Source organism: Lactuca serriola, chromosome 5, assembly GCF_051521515.1.
Source record: "Lactuca serriola cultivar US96UC23 chromosome 5, Lser_US96UC23_V15, whole genome shotgun sequence".
Taxonomy (NCBI): domain Eukaryota; kingdom Viridiplantae; phylum Streptophyta; class Magnoliopsida; order Asterales; family Asteraceae; genus Lactuca; species Lactuca serriola.
This window is the reverse complement of record NC_136412.1, coordinates 174,603,057-174,622,086: the sequence shown is the minus strand read 5'-3', so window position 1 is coordinate 174,622,086 and position 19,030 is coordinate 174,603,057. Positions and strand designations below refer to the sequence as shown.

The 19,030-nt window shown below is 41.7% G+C and overlaps 1 protein-coding gene and 1 long non-coding RNA gene across 2 annotated transcripts; both read right to left on the bottom strand.

Annotated features, from left to right (window-relative positions):
- Positions 1–302: 302 nt before the first annotated feature.
- On the bottom strand, positions 303–938 carry LOC145051336 (uncharacterized). Its single transcript, XR_013683550.1, has 3 exons — positions 836–938; positions 642–755; positions 303–352 (listed from the first exon to the last, which is right to left on the bottom strand). It is a non-coding gene; the product is annotated as an uncharacterized LOC145051336 (long non-coding RNA).
- A 4,893-nt stretch (positions 939–5,831) lies between these two features.
- LOC145053309 (uncharacterized) lies at positions 5,832–8,289 on the bottom strand. The gene is made up of 7 exons (XM_079001322.1): positions 8,131–8,289; positions 7,742–7,841; positions 7,600–7,657; positions 7,261–7,514; positions 7,052–7,165; positions 6,839–6,887; positions 5,832–6,373 (listed from the first exon to the last, which is right to left on the bottom strand). Exons 2-7 carry the CDS (start codon positions 7,835–7,837, stop codon positions 6,072–6,074), a joined length of 873 nt encoding a protein of 290 aa, XP_078857448.1. The 5' UTR covers positions 7,838–7,841; positions 8,131–8,289; the 3' UTR covers positions 5,832–6,071.
- Positions 8,290–19,030: the final 10,741 nt, after the last annotated feature.

Genomic DNA, 19,030 nt, shown 5'->3' with positions numbered 1-19,030 from the left:
ACAGATGACAAATTTTACAACTTTTTGTTTGACTATTAAAAGTGGAACAATGACCGATGTTAGTGAAACAAAAATTATAAGTTTTAAATGGTACAAAAATTACAGTTTCTTGTTGCATCAAAAAAGGTGGGACAAGAACTCACTCTCGGCCTCTTGTCTGTCTTTTAAAAAAGACGTAAATGCCCTCGTCATCGGTAAAAACACTACAAGTTCCCGATTTAAAGTTGTAGGATGAAACTAACATATGAAGTAAAGATGTGTAGATAATTGCAAGTGTTATTCACATGCAATTTACTTTTTTACCTTTTGGTGATGGGAAAATAAGTTGTGCATTACATGAAGTCCGACCTCTCTGCATGTGAAATTTATCAATAATGAAGATATGTTTAGCATAATGATGAAATTCAAATTCCATCAACTTTCCTCTATGAAGCAAAAAAATTAAACATTATAGGCGTATACATATAACACCGTATTATTTGGCATACATAATTTATTTTCTTTTATTTTAACCTCTATAAGTAGTATTTTTGGGGACTTGAAATGATTAGTTTAATATTCCTTTAAACATAAACCCTAATCTCTCAAATTTTATAAAATGAATCAAAGTACATTGCTATAATAGGAAAAAGGAAAAGTACCATGGTAGGCACTATCCAGCCTTTACTTGGAGACCAATCTAAGGAAGGGCGTAGATCCTTACAAAATGCTACATAAACCTTCCCTTGTCCAGCTTGAGGCTTTGGCAACTCTATCTACACAAGATATAAAATTATAGACAAGAAAAACATATAATAATGATTAAAAAAGTTATTACTTTTTTTAAAACAATTACCTTAACCCTCTCATCACTCAATATTTTGATAATACTTGCAGACCAATAACAATCATCTTCAAACCAGTCTACCAAATCCCCACTCTTCCATACACCATCAATGATAACACGTGCTTCTGAAATTGAATTCACAGCTGGCATTTCATTTTTGTGATATATTTGAGGATATTGAGGCCGAGCCATTAGTTGTTTTTTAATATTCTTAGACTTTCTACGATAAGGAGGAATTTCGTATATATTTTCCCATTTAATCTCTGCAAATTAAATTAAAGTATAACTAGAAGTAGAATCCATGCTTCTATGATAAATTTATAGAAAAGATTAAATGATAGAAATAGGAACATACTTCCATTCATAACATAAGTCACAAGATTAGTCAACTCACCTTCATCTGGAAAATCATAGTACTCAGGTAAAATCTTGTTCTTCTTCAAGCTTATATCCATAATCTGATGAAGGGAAAAATAATATATCATAAATCATAATTTCATCTAGATTATTTACACTAAAATGACAACAGTATTAAGTAATTGAATGAAGAGATACCTTGCATTTGAACCAAGCAGAACGATACCCTTTCTCAAATGTTTTGGTTTCAGCCAGTTGACCAACTTCAAACTTAAGAACACCAAGCTTCTCCATTGTCTGGTTCATGTCTTTACATTAAAGACGAGCTGAGAATGAACCATGGTGACTCCTCCCACCTCCATTGTGGTATATGCGGAACCCACTCCGCGAGATACGTCCGTCTGAAGATTCCTCAAAGATTCATTGACATACTGTATGGCATCTGACAACCCTTGCTAACCCAGACAATAGCAGAGAACCGAACCGAGATCTAACTTATCACAATTCCAAAGCGGTGCAAATTCCCGATATCCACCGAGAATGGCCGAAGATAGCATATCCGCAACATCTGGAGGAATCCTGACCACCTCTTCCCGAGTTACCTCGACCACCCTAAGAAAATGATGTAACACTTTATTCTGATCCAATGACAATCCAAACCCTTGGAATGAAACTCCATCGTGTAGTTCCGCAAGCATTGCACTGGATCCGTCCTGCTGCCCTCTCAAAAGTTGCTCCGAACTTTTGGGTCTCCGCCCGAGATCCTCCTCTAATCTACCTGACCTGAACCTCTCTCATTGAGGTACTCCTAATCAATCTTCCATCCTCGGCTCTGGGATCTGTATCATTCATTCAGGGTCTCGCACCCTGACACACTCACCAGCTCAATGTCAATGGCTGAACCGCCGTAGCTGGAGCAACCTCTGCTCTAAACCGGCTACAAACTATTCCCAAGACAGTTTCAAACTCCAAAAGTGCAATAGATCGCACCATCAATCCTTGCCGCCTGATACAAGAGATACAAGGCGAACTCAAATTCTGGCAGTCCTTCCGCTAACTGGCTCACCACTGGAGCTGGGACCAAACCTTGGTTCCACCCATGCATTCTCATTCGCATTTTGCACCGCAGCTATCCCCCACGTCCAATCATAACCAAGAATTCTCCTTCCCGTAAGCTTCTCATATTCTCCAAGACTCTTACCGATTCGAGTATGGATCATGTGCTTTCAGTAGTACAGGCCTAATACTACCTTCCACAACTACCCATACTTTCCTCGGTAATCCTCCCGAATCCTTTAAGTCACTTACTCCACCGGTATACTAAATGTTTGTGAAACAGCAAGACAATCTCTACTGTAGCACCTCCTAGGCTACTCCTCCAACTTCACTGAACTGCCCCACTAAGCTCACTGGAGCATATCCTAGGCTTTCCTAGGTTCCCAACCTTGCCGTGCCATCAGCTGCTGAAGAACTCCCCATGATGCCAGCCATCCACCTCATGGATATCGTCATATCCACTTAGTAGCTGACTCCCATCACTCAAGAGTTCCACAAAGCACAAAGAAAGCAGCATTCGTGCAGTAGCACTGCAATCCAAGAACTATCATAAAACATTCGGCCCACATACCACAACCCACGATGTCCACGTCCATATATCCTCACTGTTGGCTGCCTTTATGCATGCAAATTGTACACAGAATAGGAAATGAGTCCTAATTGTATACAATTTTTAAAACATACACTTAACAGTTATCAATACCGAGAATCATTCTCCTTCTAGCATGGCATCCACTACTCCAAGACTACAAGCATCTCATATCAGGCCAATCTATCGCTGACAACTCATCACTAGCATGCAAGTCTACCAGTTCATACAACATATAAAGGCATCTCTCCTAGCCTTAACTAGCATGTGATTTTCAGATTCATAAATCAAATCATAACAGATAACAAATGTGGGTATTCTGGGAAACTTACTTGAGCTCAGCCGATTGCATGCGCCACACCCTTTCTTGTTTTAGAAATTCTTTACTTAAAAACATTTTTCTTTTGAAAACTTTACAGATCCTCAGTTTGAGTTCAGACTCACTCGAAAGTTTGTCTGAATCCCTCAAACCAAGGCTCTGATACCAACTTGTAACGACCCAATTTTCAAAGGTAAAATTTCCATTTCTAATATAGCTAAAACATTGATACCATTTATTTCAAATATTTCAAATCATCATTAAGTAAAACATTTATCAGAGTTCATCCCAAAATCTTTCATTGCGGAAATCATAGGTGTGTGCACTGCGATCAATCCGAACTCTTCATTTCCAAATCGATGATACCTGAAACCATAAACAAAATTGTAAGCACGAAGCTTAGTGAGTCCCCCCAGGGCATACCCCACACAAAATCTACATAACACATACCATATTAGCTTTAAACGCTACATATATCACATAAGCCATGCATATAGACATATAGGGATGTCGTGGAAACCTTCCAAGGTCTTACACCAAACGCCACGGGAAACCCCCACGTGGTCTTGACTAGCCGCCACTAGAACCCCCACATGGTCTTGGCTAATTGTCGCGGGAACCCCCACGCGGTCTACACTACCAAATACAAATTATGCAAAATAAATGGACAAACGTAATAGGATGCCATGGAAATCATCTAGGGTCTTATACCATGTGCCATGGGAACCCCCACATGGTCACAATCCACTGCCATGGGAATCTCCCGGGGTTTTCCATATAAGCATCACAAAGACAACTAGCATATCAAATACCACGCAATCAACTAGCATACCACATATAACTAAATGTCATGGGAACCCCCACATGGTCACATACATAATACGTAACGTATCGATAGCACATTCACAATAATCATCATAACTAAATAAATTGGCCGTCATTGGTGCCTTAAACCCATTGGTATGGTGAGAAGACTCACCGTGCACTGCAGAAGCTTCCAGCATGAATTCCTTAGTTGCTGCTCCGCCAGCTTCCCGAGCTATCACTACCACTCAATATACCCAATTAGCAATTGGGTCCCATAACATAATCCTTAATTCATGCATGGGGAAAAATGACCATTCTACCCCTGGCCCAGTATGATCCAAACTAAGGCCCAATCCCAACACAAAAGCCCAATACTAGGTAGGCTTTCCAAGCCCACTAGTGGCCTACTAATGGCCCAATTTGCTAAATTGGGCCTAATCCCTCTAATGGGCCTTACCCTAGGCCCAAACATATCATTGGCCAAAAACATCTGACTTCTGATGGCCCACTAAGGCCCAACAATCCAACGTCCACTACTTCGCCCAACTCGAGGCCCAAAAAACACCGAGCCCAAAACTAATGTGTACGCGAGGCATACTCCTATGTACGTTGAGCGTACTAGCTGAATGTGGTGTACTCTGCGCGTACCTGCATGTACGCCCAGCGTACTCCTCTGTTAAGCCATTTTTCCCATTAAGTGCTTAATACCTCAATCCAGAAGCTACAATTATAGATCCTAGTCCTCCTCAACGTCTTAATCCATAAAGTTGATGACTTGGTGGCTTTCAACCCACCAAATGAGCCCAAACTTGAAATGTGACAACAAACTTCCATGAAAAGGGCTAGATCTCATGCATGGTCCCAAAAGAGCCCCGAAGATTGAAAATTTACTGCATAAAGGACTCATATGACACTAAGGGTGGCAACCCTGGACCTAGAAACGTGTTTGACTCATAAAGATCCATTCTTGGGACCAAAAGAGTCCATAAACTCATCCTAAAGGAGATCTAAGAGATTAATCAAGCTCACGACTTTATACCTTGCAAAGGCCTGAAGTGAAGCAACAATCCCAGATCTGAAACTTTTCTTTTGCACCAACACCTTGTAATGAGCTCCCACTTCTTGAAGTTCACCAAAAACCACCAAAAATGCACCCACAAAGCTCACAATACCCTTGGATGAAGCTACCACTCGAATTTAAGGTTTAAGATTCTGAGAATGAAAGAGAGGCGCACCCCCTCAGACTTAAGGTGCTTTAAATAGTGAGTCAACCTTAAGAATTAGGGTTTTGGAGATCCTGGATCTACGTTGGGCGTACGTGTCCCGCACCCGCGATTCACCTAACCAGCACTACGCTAGGCGTACCCCAGATTACATTGAGCGTACTCATGCGCTGGCCACCTTGCATGCATGTCACCTACTTGCCAAACATTTCCATTTAAGGACCAATTCTATCAACTTCAAAATATCATAACTTCCTCGTTCTAAGTCCGTTTTCGATGAACTTTTATATCCACGGAAAGATGGCGAGAAGCCCTACACTTCTATCAACTCAAACCGTTCTTAAGACCTTCCGAACAAAAATCCATTTTCCACAAAAGCCCAAACTGCCACTCTACTGAAATACCCCTAGGTTCCAAAACACGAACCGAACACCCGAATCACTTTTAATACATCACCCGCACCCAAATGGGTCTAGATCTTACTTTCCCAGGAACCATAATCCTTATAATGATCGACCTTCGAGTCACAGCCTCATACTAGGAATTGATTCAGAACAGGGCATTACATACATGATCCAATTTCATTTTTCTTTGTATTAGGCCGAAATGATTATTTAACCTTACTTATGGATGGCACAATCAAATAAAATCACATTAGTAAAAATGAGAAATTCTATTCACTAATTACCAAAAGACCTTAATTAACAGGTTTTTAAGCCATACACATACTAATAGTAGTCACAACACCTAACTTGCTTCACCTTGGTACTTTAGCAACAAACAACAACAAAAGTTTAAAAACAATCAACTTTCTCCTTCAAACTTCCATGATCCTGAATTTGATCGACTGTTATCAAGAATGCTCTTAAGCCATTTTATTCTATTTGCAAGTTCTTAAAGGTCAAGAATGGATGCCTCTAATGTCTCCTCGTGCATTATATTTAAATCTATCATGTTGTGATCAACATCATCCCAAGCATCATCATCATCTGTTTTATTTTCTTCCACACGCAACGTTGAAATATTGTCCGAAGAACTCACTTTTTCCACATCATCACCACTGGTTTTCACTTCTTGACTCTGCAATGCTTCTTCTTCTTCGATTGGAGTTGCTAATGAAATTACTGATATTTGAGAAGTGGAAGATGCATTTTGAGGCGAAGCAACTTCTTCCTCCCTACTCTCAATATCCATGCCTAAAAGATTTTTACGGTTATAATAAAATCCGTCAAAATTATAATTCAAACAATAAAAATTAGTTTTTAAACAAATTGTACTGAATTTGGCATGTAGTGGACTAGGACTGGAACGGATGTCAATGAGACAACAATTATAGTTCTTTTGTCCCACCCAAATAGGTGGGACAAGAACTCACATCAATCGGACAAAAAGTACAACTTTTTGTCGATGATGTCATTTGTCCCACCTAAAAAAGATGGGACAGGGATTCACTCTCCAATGTCTAGTCTGTCTTTTCAAAAGACAAAAATGTCCTCATCATCCTAATCGTCAAAAATAACCCAAAAAAGGTTATGTAAAAAAGATTCCTTCTTTGAAAGGCATACAAAATACATTTTATGTTAGAAATGATAAGTTTATACCGATATTTTGAAAAAAAAACGATAAAATTAATGTAAATATTAAATTAAAATTTACTTTACCTTGCTGTGATGGGAAAATAAGCTGTGCGCTGCATGAAGCTTGACCTCTCTGCATGCGAAATTTTATGTCAGTGAGCACAAGTTTAAATTAATTTTAGAGAACACAAAATAAAACATAGATTTACTAGGATTCTACTTAGAAAATATCTAATTTCTCAAAATTTATAAAAATGAATCAAAGTAGAATGTTGTAATAGGAAAAAAGAAAAGCACCATGGTAGGAAATGTCCAGCCTTCTAATGGAGTCCAGTTTAATGATGGGCGTAAATCCTTACAAAATGCATTATAAATCCCCCCTTGTCCAGCTGGAGGCATTGGCAACTCAATCTACACACATAATAATTTACAAATTTATAACAATAAATAATAATTTATAAGATGAAAGTAATAAGCTAATAATAAAAATGATAAATTTTCATTACCTGAACCTCATCATCACTCAATATTTTGATGATCCTTGCTGACCAATAGCAATCATCTTTACACCAATCTATCAAATCCCCAACTTTCCATTCACCATCAATCACAACACATACTTCTGTAATGGAATTGACAGGTGGCATTTCATTTTTGAGATACATTTTAGGATATGGAGGTCGCACCATTAATTGTTTCTTTATCTGCTTTGACTTCCTTCCATAATGAGGCAATTCGTATATCTTTGTCCATTTAATAACTGCAAATTGATTGAAAGTGATGATTTTAGAACAGATGAAAAGATTGTGATTAGTGGTTCATATATAGCGGGTTAGTCAACTCACCTTTATCTACAAAGTCAAAGTACTCGGCCAAAATCTGGTTCAAGTTTATATCCTTGATCTGATGGGAATTTTAGAGTTTAGATTTAGAAATCTAAATTATTACCATATTTACTGGAAAATGGATATTATCATATTCACATACCTTGCATCTAAACCAAGCACCACGGAATCCATCTTCAAATGTTTTGGATTCAGCAAGTTGGCCAGCTTCAAACTTCAGATCATCAGGCTTCTCCATTGTGCTGTAGAATTTTTAGTCAAAATTGGAAGAATACAGAAATGTACACAAATTATCTCTTGTTCATGTATTTACAAGAGAGACAGAGTTTTAATACATCATAAAACCCTAAAAACGGAACACAAACAAGGTTCGATCTGCTACAAGCCCCTACTACTGGTTATCCGGAATACCTAACCTTGAAAATAAATTGTTTGCTTGTTCTTTTTCGTGGAACTGTGTGTTTTCCAAGCCAAAGGAGAACACGATAACAAGCAAATGATTCAAAACAAGTAAAAGGTGATTTTACTCACCTTCTTGATTAGGAGAGTAGAGTTAAATGAGACAAATCTAACTGGGTAGAGATATCGCCCGGACTAACAGCGAAAGCAGGGACGATCACCAACACTTGTCGTCAGACTTCAATGGACTGAGAGAATTTAGGGATAGGCTTGAGGAGTTCATAAATTGGATATTTACAAAAGGGAATGATAAAAATTAAAATAATAATAATAATATTATTATATAATTATTAAAAATATATTTTTTGAATTTCCAGACTATTTTTGTTTTTCTTAATTCGGACTATTATGTATAAATTAGTTGTTAGACCATTCATCCATTTTTATTATTATTTTAATGTTGAGTTGCTTTTTTTTCGGTCGGATTATCTAATTTTATTTTTTCATTAAGACTATTATTGTGTTATTTTTTCATCTAATTATCTTTGTGTTATTCTAAAGATAATTCATATGGTATTTTTTTCATTCACACTCTTTGTATTATTTTTTCATTCGAATCATAAAAATAATACATGGTTGTTACGTAAAAATGAGTAATACATGTATTCTCCCTCGAAAACATAAAAAGTATAGAAGGGGCCGTACAGCTTACTTTTGAAGCGTGAAAAGTGCTCGTTTTGGGAATCAGGACTCGTTTCGTGATTTCTTGACTTTCGATTGAGACACTTTTTGGAAAAACCAACACCAAATGCTTACAAATTTGCTCGCCGGGAACACATAAATGTAACTTTTACGGAAAACGGGACTGCCGAAGTTTCTCGTCGGAAAAAACGAAGCTTTGTCGGCCACGGCAGCGCGTGGCTGCTTTCGCAACAGTTTTGCATTGCTGGCAGCAGCTTGTTGACGAGATGGGGTGACAGTAGGTGGCTCGGGACAAGGTAGCAGGTGGTGGTGCTTCGTGAGGCGGAGGAATGTGACGAAAGAGAGGGCGGCGTCAATCGTCATCGACCAGAAAAGCCCTCACCGACAGCACAATTTTCGAGAGGGGGGGAGGGTATAGAGAGTAGAAAGAGGGAGTGTTGATTTTGAAGAGGATATGGCTGAACTTATAGCCATATGATGATGTCATGGTGGTGATGTCACCACCTCTCTCATCAAGCCATATATCGCCTCGATTTTCTTGCCCCGAATCTAGCTTTGTAAAAATTTTACGAATGTGCATGTCTATTGTCCTGAGTATGTTGAGTCCAAAAGTGTAAAACAAAGTTCTCAAACGATAAACGATATTAAGTTTAAATGTGTTCGAAGTTCTATTTTAGTTATTTTATAGTTTTCTCATTACGACGGTTTTTACAAAAGTATTATACCTTCGAGCTAAAAATATTCCAAATATGAATTCAATTAATATCATATTTCCCGAGTTTAAAAACGTGTTCGAAAACATTTAACAAGATGTGTAGTTATCCCAACAAAGCGATACGATGTTCGTTTCCAGGAAAATCATTTATATAACTGATTTTACAACCATAAAAAGGTATAACTTCTTCGTATAATCTTCGTTGTCGATGTTCTTTATATTCATGATCTCGTGTTAACATATTTTATCCAATGTGATCATTAATTGCTCCTAAGTATACTCAATGCATAAATTTTATTTTTAACACATTGAATAGTACTTATTTTTGTGAACTGTGGTTTGTTCTTTAGCGTTCGACATAAATTGGAGACATGGAGAGTATTTCACATGCAATTATGAGTATAATGACTTCAATTGCATTCAAAAACATGGAATACTATACAACATATCCTATTACAATAGGGTTTACGGTGGTTTGACCAGTGAACTTTGACCTATTTTTACCATTTGTTACATTCTCCCTTTATTAAAAGATTTTCGTCCTGAAATTCAACTTGTAGACGGGAAATCCTTATACAGTTGGGGGTACTTTTGCTTCATTTGATCTTCACATTCCTAGGTGAAATATGGTCCTCATTGAGAATTCCAACGTACTTTCACAATAGGGATACGACTTTGTTTCAAGCATTTGATCCCTCGATCCATAATCACCATTGGTTCTTCAATAAAGTGGAGTTTCGTATTCACTTGGATTTTATCAAGAGGAATGTCATAAATGTCATCAGATAGATACTTTTTAAGGTTCTACACATGAAAAAATCATGCATGTTGTTTAGTTCTTGAGGCAGCTTTAGTCGATAAGCAACATGACCAATTTTATCAAGAGTTTCAAAAGGTCTTATGTGTCGTGGGTTCAGCTTGCCTCGTTTACCAAATCGAATCATTCAATTCCAGGCGTGAGACTTTTAACATTACTAGGTCTCCATCCTGGAATTAAAGAGGCTTACATCTCACGTCAACGTAACTCTTTTGACGATCACATGCCGCCTTTAATCGATCATTGATTTGCACAATCTTTTCGCGCGGTTTCATGTAGTATTTATGACCCAGTGCGCATTGTATATATATGCCTTTTGGCCAGTTGAGTATCTTCGACCACTGACCAACATATTGGTGATCGACATTTTCATCCATATAAAGCCTCAAATGATGCATCGTTTATGCTGGTGTGATAACTTGTAACACCCAAATTTTCAAAATAATTTTTACATTTTATAAAACACATTTTCATTCATAATTGTTATAAAAACACCATTGTATCATATATTCAAACATAACATCACATCCCAAGATCAAAAATATAAAAACTCCTCGTGTGTGTAACGATCAAGCTCGCGCCTTCCCGTGATCCTCACGGGTACCTAAAACACATAACACAACACTGTAAGCATAAATGCTTAGTGAGTTTCCCAAAATACCACACACAACACATACTAGCCACTCGAGGCTATAACTCCGTTTGACCCTCTGGTCAATGTGTCTCAGTGGGACCCTCCAGTCTCATAACTCTGTGGGCCCTCTGGCCCTAACTCTTTGGACCTTCCGGTCCTAACTTTGTAAACTTTAAAACATACATAGCATAAAGCACATAGAAATCACATCATGCAATAACATACAAATACTCTGTCTCATAGCTCTAATTACCACTCTAGGTAAGTATAGTGAGAAGACTCACCTCGGGTAACTCGGTAAACCTCGAACTCTAAAACACTGCACTAGCCTTCGCCTATTCACAAAATAGTTACTCTAATTAATACAACTTCTAAAGGCTAGGCCAGCCCCTCTCTATAAATCCTCTAAGAAGGGTAAAAGACCATCTTACCCCGTTAGTGACTCATAAGTCCAACCACTGACTAAACCCTAATAGTCAACAAAGTCAACGGTCAGCATTGACTGGACTCGCTGAGTGCACTATGGTGACTCGATGAGTACACGCCTGCCCTCATCGCCCTTGGTCCTCTCTTGACTCGCTGAGTCAACCCTATACTCCCCGGGTTGTCACAGGTCGCGAGTCTCGGGGCAACCCGACTCGACTCGTCGAGTCTCTTATGGACTCGACAAGTTTCTCCCATGAAAACTCTCCAAAGATCTCTTGAGGCTAGATCTGCTTCACCAAACAGTAGATCCATCCTTCTAACACTCAAAAGTCACGTAAAGGTGCAACCTTTACGTGCATGCAACCCATATCAAGCCTCAAATGGAGAAATAACTCTAGAAATGGCAACCTAGTCTCCAATTGCTTACTTGCTTGCAAAAAGCTAGAGGGTAGTGACTCTATGGACCTCTCAAGGTCCAGATCTGATATCATCAACACAAAGGAGACCTCATACTCCCTAGATCTCATAAAAAGGGGAGATAAAAACCCTAAAATCATGGAATCTATCATCTCAACACGAAATAGAAGGAAATATACCTCCAAAGGTGAACTCTCAAGATGAACAGCTCCAACCTAAGCTCCCTTCTCGCTTTAGATGGATCCTCTCTTCTTTCTCTAGCAAAATCACCCCAAAAATGAAGATTATAAGCCCTTTCTTGCACTCAAGCCTTTCCTCTCTCTCTCTTGAATTTCTTTGGAACAAGATGGTCGTAATTGATGGCCATAATGGCCTTTAAATAGGGCACAAGCCCCGAAAATTAGGGCTTCATTTAACAGCGTGGACTCGCCGAGTCCACGCATGGACTTGCCAAGTCCACTCATTAATCCAGGCTGGCAATGCGCGAATCCACTCAGCGAGTATGAGCGCCTACTCAATGAGTCCCTCTATAAAATTTAACGAAAAACCTAAAACAAGATACCTGGGAATAAGGATGTTACAATTCTCCCCCACTAGAATCAGACTTCGCCCTGCAAGACTTGCTCGATAAACAATACCGGATGTTGCTTTCGCATCTATGACTCCAGCTCCCAAGTCAGCTCGGACCCCTTCCGGTGCTACCACTGGACCTGGACCAGTGACACCTTCTTGTTCCTCAGAATCTTGATCTTCCGGTCCAAGATCGCGATCGGCCTCTCATTATAATTTAGACCCGCATCCACCTGGATATCCTCCAATGGTACCACTTCCGACTCGTCGGCTATGCACTTCCTCAGCCGAGACACCTGGAAGGTATCATGAATCTGGCTTAACTCCACAGGTAGCTCCAATCGATATGCTACCTTGCCCACCCTCGCAGTAACCCTGAATGGTCCAATGTACTGAGGCCCCAATTTGCCTCTTTTCCCGAATCAAATCACTCCTTTCCATGGAGACACTTTCAGGAGTACAAAATCTCCAACCTGGAACTCGAGCTCGGATCGACGCCTATCCGCGTAACTCTTCTGGCGACTCTGGGCCGTCAGCAATCTCTGTCTCACCTATTGTATCTGCTCTGAAGTCTGGAGCACTATCTCAGTGCTGCCCATCACTCGTTGCCCTACCCCTCCCCAACAAATGGGAGTCCAACACCTCCTCCCATACAATAATTCAAAGGGAGGCATACCAATGCTTGAATAGTGGCTGTTGTTATAAGAAAACTCGGCCAAAGACAGATACGTATTCCAACTCCCTCCAAAGTCCAACACACATGCTCGAAGCATGTCCTTGAGCGTCTGAATCATCCACTCACTCTGACTGTCCGTCTATGGGTGGTATGTGGTACTGAAACGCAGCTTAGTACCTAACTCCTCATGGAATTTCTTCCAGAACCTGGAAGTGAAACGCACATCTCGATCTGACAGAATCGAGATCGGCACACCATGCTGCGATACCACCTCTCTCACATACACTTTTGTCAGCCTCTCTGTGGAAAAGCTCTTACTGATAGAAAGAAAATAAGCGCTCTTCATCAGCCGGTCGACTATCACTCAAATTGCATCGACGCCTCTCGCGGTCCTCGGCAATTTGGTGATAAAATCCATGGAAATCTGTTCCCACTTCCATTGGGGAACCTCAAGCGGCAACTTGTTGGATTAATGTCTAAGTCCATAACTATAATTGGTAAGACTTGACCCGACCCGACATGGTCCATTTGGGTTGCATGGCATCATGCACTTGGATAGACTTTAATGAGAGAAATAAGACACTTATGGTTATTAATATATTATAAGTTCTAGTATATTAATAATAAGAATAATAAGATTATTTAATTGGTATTGATCAAGAGTTAATCTAGGATTAATTAAGTGATCAAAAGAAGACTAATTAAATATATGGGTTGATTGTGTAAATCATCCATACTTGTATAGTGGGCTAATGCTCCATGGATAATCAAGTTGGGCTGAAACCCATAGGATGGTCCATGGATGCTCCATGGTGTATTTGTACCCATGGATCATGGAAATGAAAGGCCATGTCAATTAGGGTTTACATGGTGTAACCCTAACTATATAAGCATCTTATTCTTGACCAAAATCGGCCACTAGTGTTAGTGTGAAAGGGCTAGCCGATTTCATGAGTTGTAGAATTCTCTCAAGTTATTCCAAGTGTTTTGGTGATTGTGATTTCATTTGAGGCTTCCACACTATTGGGGCTAGGCACTCAAGCTTCATGAAGACTTTCTACATCGAAGAGGTATGTATTCTATCTTGTTACACTCATTGTTTTTGTATGCTAGATTAGGATAATACCTTGGATGTTCTTATTTGCATGTATAATAGAGAAAACATAGATCCAAGGTATTTAGGGTTGCATGTACACTTAGGACATCTCGATCTGACACAATCGAGATCGGCACACCATGCTGCGATACCACCTCTCTCACATACACTTTTGTCAGCCTCTCTGTGGAAAAGCTCTTACTGATAGCAAGAAAATAAGTGCTCTTCATCAGTCGGTCGACTATCACTCAAATTGCATCGACGCCTCTCGCGGTCCTCGGCAGTTTGGTGATAAAATCCATGGAAATCTGTTCCCACTTCCATTGGGGAACCTCAAGCGGCTGCAACTTGCCATGCGGACATTGGTGCTCAGCCTTAACCCAGCGACAGGTCAAGCACCTCTCTATAAGCCAAGCCACATCCCTCTTCATACAGGGCCACCAATAACCTCTTTTCAGGTCTAAATACATCTTAGTGGCCCTGGGATGGATCGAAAACTTCGACCTGTAAGCCTCCTCCATCAAAATAGCACGTGCCCCACCCTCAAATGGCACCCAAATCCGGCCCTGGAAGGTCATAAGCCCCCGGCTATCAGCAATGAACTCTGATATCTGCCCAATCACCCGCTCTCGCTTGTGGTTCTCCGGTCTCATGGCCTCCACCTGGGCCTCCCGAATGGTGTCCAACACCAGAGTCATCACTGTCAACCTCATACATACATCTCGCAAAGGGGCACTCTCTGCCCTGCGACTCAAAGCATCGGCTACCACATTAGCCTTGCCCGGGTAGTACAGGATCTCGCACTCATAATCCTTTACCACGTCCAACCATCTCCTCTGATGCATGTTCAGGTTGGGCTGGTCCATCAGATACTTCAAGCTCTTGTGGTCCGTGTATATGGTACACCGAACCCCATACAAATAGTGAAGCCAGATCTTGAGGGCGAACACCACAGCCCCCAACTCCATATCGTGCATAGGATACCTCGTCTCATGAGGCTTCAGCTGCCTCAATGTGTATGCTATCACATGCCCTCTCAGCATCAGCACCGCACCCAGTCCCGATATTGACGCGTCACAATATACCACAAAGTCCTCCATTCCCTCCGGAAGGGCCAACACTGGGGCTTCGCACAATCTCTGGCGAAGTGTCTCGAATGAGGTCGGTTGCTCCGGACCCCAATGGAAAGCCACGCCCTTCCGGGTCAGCCTGGTGAGAGGAACCGCAATCTTGGAGAAATCCTGAATGAATCTCCGATAATATCCGGCCAACCCCAGGAAACTCCTAATCTCTGAAGGGGATCTCGGCACTTCCCAACTCATCACCGCCTCAATCTTGGCCAGATCGACCAATATCCCATTCTGGTTGACGAGGTGCCCTAGAAACTGTACCTCTCGTAACCAGAAATCACACTTGGAGAATTTGGCGTAAAGCCTCTCCGATCTCAGAACTCCGAGGATCTCCCTCAAATGCTCCTCGTGATGCTCTCTGGACCTCGAATACACCAATATATTATCAATGAACACGATCACCGAACGATCCAACATCGGCTTGCACACCCTGTTCATGAGATCCATGAACGCCGCCGGTGCATTGGTGAGCCCGAAAGGCATCACCACGAACTAGTAATGCCCATAACGAGTCCTGAACGTTGTCTTCTGGATATCCTCATCACGCACCCTCATCTGATGATATCCAGACCTCAAATCAATCTTGGAGAACCAAGACGCTCCCTGCAACTGATCGAACAAATCGTCGATCCTCGGTAAGGGGTAACGGTTCTTGACCGTCAGCTTGTTCAACTCTTGGTAATCAATGCACATCTGGTGTGAACCATCCTTTTTCTTGACAAAAAGGATCGGTGCTCCCCACGGCGAGCTACTCAGCCGTATAAACCCCTTTCCCAGCAGCTCCTGGAGCTGCGAGGATAACTCCTGCATCTTTGGAGGTGCAAGGCGATAGGGCGCCTTGGCGAAAGGCGCCGCCCCCAGAACCAAATCGATACGAAATTCCACTTTCCTCTCGGGAGGCACACCCGGCAACTCCTCAGGGAAAACATCCGGGAACTCATGCACTATCGGGACCTCATTGACCGACCTCGGTCTCTCTGCACCTACCCTCATATCCATCACATAAGCCACATACCCACTACAACCATGTTGTAAACTCTGCCTCGCCCTCGCGGCTGAACAAAACGCCGAATAAGGACGGGTACCCTTGCCATAAACCGTAAGAACTCCCCCACTAGGGTCTCATATGGTCACCAGCCGCCGCTCACAGTTATCCTCCAAACCTGGTCAACCAGTCCATGCCCACAATGACATAGACATCTCCCATAGCAATCGGGACCAAATCAATCGGAAACCCCACGCCGAATATCTCGAGTACACATCCTCGAATCACATCAGTGGCATACACTACTCTCTCGTCAGCTATGAAAACTCGCAAAGGTCGACTCAACACCTCACGACAAATACTGATGTGCTGACTAAAGGCTAACGACATAAAAGACTGACTCGCACCCGAGTCAAATAACACCAAAGCAGGCACAGGACCACAAGAAACGTACCTACGCATATCACAATACAAGCATAACACCACAAACTCAGAATAAACATAAGAAAGAATACATACCGGCCACAACATCGGGTGCTGCACGGACGTCCTCCGCTGTCAACTGGAAGGCTCTCCCGTGAGCCTTCGACGCCTCGACCTTCACCGAACGACTCTCTGTAGCTCGAATAGCAGTAGGGACAGACCCCTTTGAAGCTCCCTGAGCTGACCTTCGCAACTGCGGACACTCGGCCTTCCGGTGTCCAGTCTGGTTGCAGTGAAAACACACTACAAACCCCTTGGGGCAATCTTTGGCCATATGCTTCTCCTTGCCACACTTGTAGCAAGACCCTGCTCTGCACACCCCCTCATGACTCTTGCCGCACTTGCCACAAGTGCGCCCCTTCTGGTTCCCAAATCTCAAATCAGCGGATTTAGCCCGCTTGGCGGCGGGCTGGGACTGCGCCGGTCGCAGATCCCTCCTTGAGACTCCGCCTCCTCCCTGGCCTGAGTCTCTAGCTCAATCTCCCTCTTCCGAGCATTTGCCTGAAGCTTGGCAAATGTCCGGTACATTGATTTTGCCACGAACTCATGGATATCTCTCCTCAAAATGCTCAAAAACCGGCTCATATGTGCCTGCTCAGAAGACACATGCTCAGGGCAGAACATCGCCCTCTCATGAAACATCCTGGTGATCATAGTAACAAACTCCGTACCCTGCTTGAGGGTCAAGAACTCCTGGGCCAATCGATCCCTTTCCACCGGAGGAACGTACTCACCACGAAACATAGCAATGAACCTCTCCCAGGTCACCGCAACAAGCTCTGCAGAAGAATAGTGCGCTGTCACAAACTTCCACCAGTCCTTCGCCCCCAAGCGAAGTTGGTTCAGTGCGAACCGAACCCTCAGATGCTCCGGACATGAACATGTGTACAAGCACCCCTCAATGTCAGATATCCACCTCATCACAGCTATCGGATCCTGAGTCCCATCGAACTTTGGTGGCTTCGTGTTACTGAACTCCCGGTACAGCAACGCGTTACCCCCTTGCAGCCTGGCAGCAGCAACGACCGCAGTGACTGCAACAACAACAACATCAGTAAGAGAAGCATAACGCTCATCAAAAGTCTCAATCAGGGCGATCTTGATAGACCCGAACATCTCTGGAATCTCAGCACGGATGGCAGCAGCCACCTCATCATGAATCATTTGGCGGAGCTCCTCATCGCTCACACCCCCCTCACTAGACCTTGGTCTGTGGCGTGTCCCCACCATGATGTCTCTCTGAAATACAACACAAAATATCAGAGACTCGCTCGAGTGTACACACACTCGATATTCCAATCCTACTTGATCTCTGGTACCCTAAGGATTCTTAGTTGGGCTGCGCACTGATCCGGTGCTTTCGGTAGTACGGGCCCAATACTACCGTCCACACCGCATAAATTGTTGGATTAATGTCTAAGTCCATAACTATAATTGGTAAGACTTGACCCGACCCGACATGGTCCATTTGGGTTGCATGGCATCATGCACTTGGATAGACTAAATGAGAGAAATAAGACACTTATGGTTATTAATATATTATAAGTTCTAGTATATTAATAATAAGAATAATAAGATTATTTAATTAGTATTGATCAAGAATTAATCTAGGATTAATTAAGTGATCAAAAGAAGACTAATTAAATATATGGGTTGATTGTGTAAATCATCCATACCTATATAGTGGGTTAATGCTCCATGGATTATCTAGTTGGGCTAAAACCCATAGGATGCTCCATGGATGCTCTATGGTGTTTTGTACCCATGGATCATGGAAATGAAAGGCCATGTCAATTAGGGTTTACATGGTGTAACCCTAACTATATATGCATCTTATTCTTGACCAAAATCGGCCACTAGTGTGTGAAAAAAAAGGGCTAGCCGATTTCATAAGTTGTGGATTTCTCTCAAGTTATTCCAAGTGTATTTGGTGTTGTGTGAACCATTTGAGGTGTCACAATTGAGGCACTAGGCACTTAAGCTTCATGAAGACATACTACATCAAAGAGGTATGTATTCTATCTTGTTATATTCATTATTTTGTATGCTAGATTAGGATAATACCTTGGATGTTCATAATTTCATGTATAATAGAGAAAGCATAGATCCAAGGTATTTAGGGTTGCATGTACACTTAGGAGTGTTAGAATGCTCAAAACCTAACAGTGGTATCAGAGCCTAGGCTTGTTTTCTTATTATACTTGCAAAAGTAGCTGAAAAAACGAGTTTTGATGTTGTCTGCCCAGCAGACTCGCTGAGTCCAAGGCAAAATGCATCCAACTCGCCGAGTTGGTTCGTGTACTTGACGAGTTGGACCCCCAGACAACATAAATTCGACTTTTTTGGCTGGAATTGGACTAGGAACATTACCCTAAAATGTT

Bases quoted from the DNA above. Each gene is read 5' to 3' on its own strand.
- LOC145053309 (XM_079001322.1), bottom strand. From the start codon at position 7,837: ATGGAGAAGCCTGATGATCTGAAGTTTGAAGCTGGCCAACTTGCTGAA. The intron at 7,658-7,741 runs GTATGTGAATAT...AATTCCCATCAG, and splicing joins GTGCTTGGTTTAGATGCAAG to ATCAAGGATATAAACTTGAA. The intron at 7,166-7,260 runs GTAATGAAAATT...TTATGTGTGTAG, and splicing joins TGAGTGATGATGAGGTTCAG to ATTGAGTTGCCAATGCCTCC.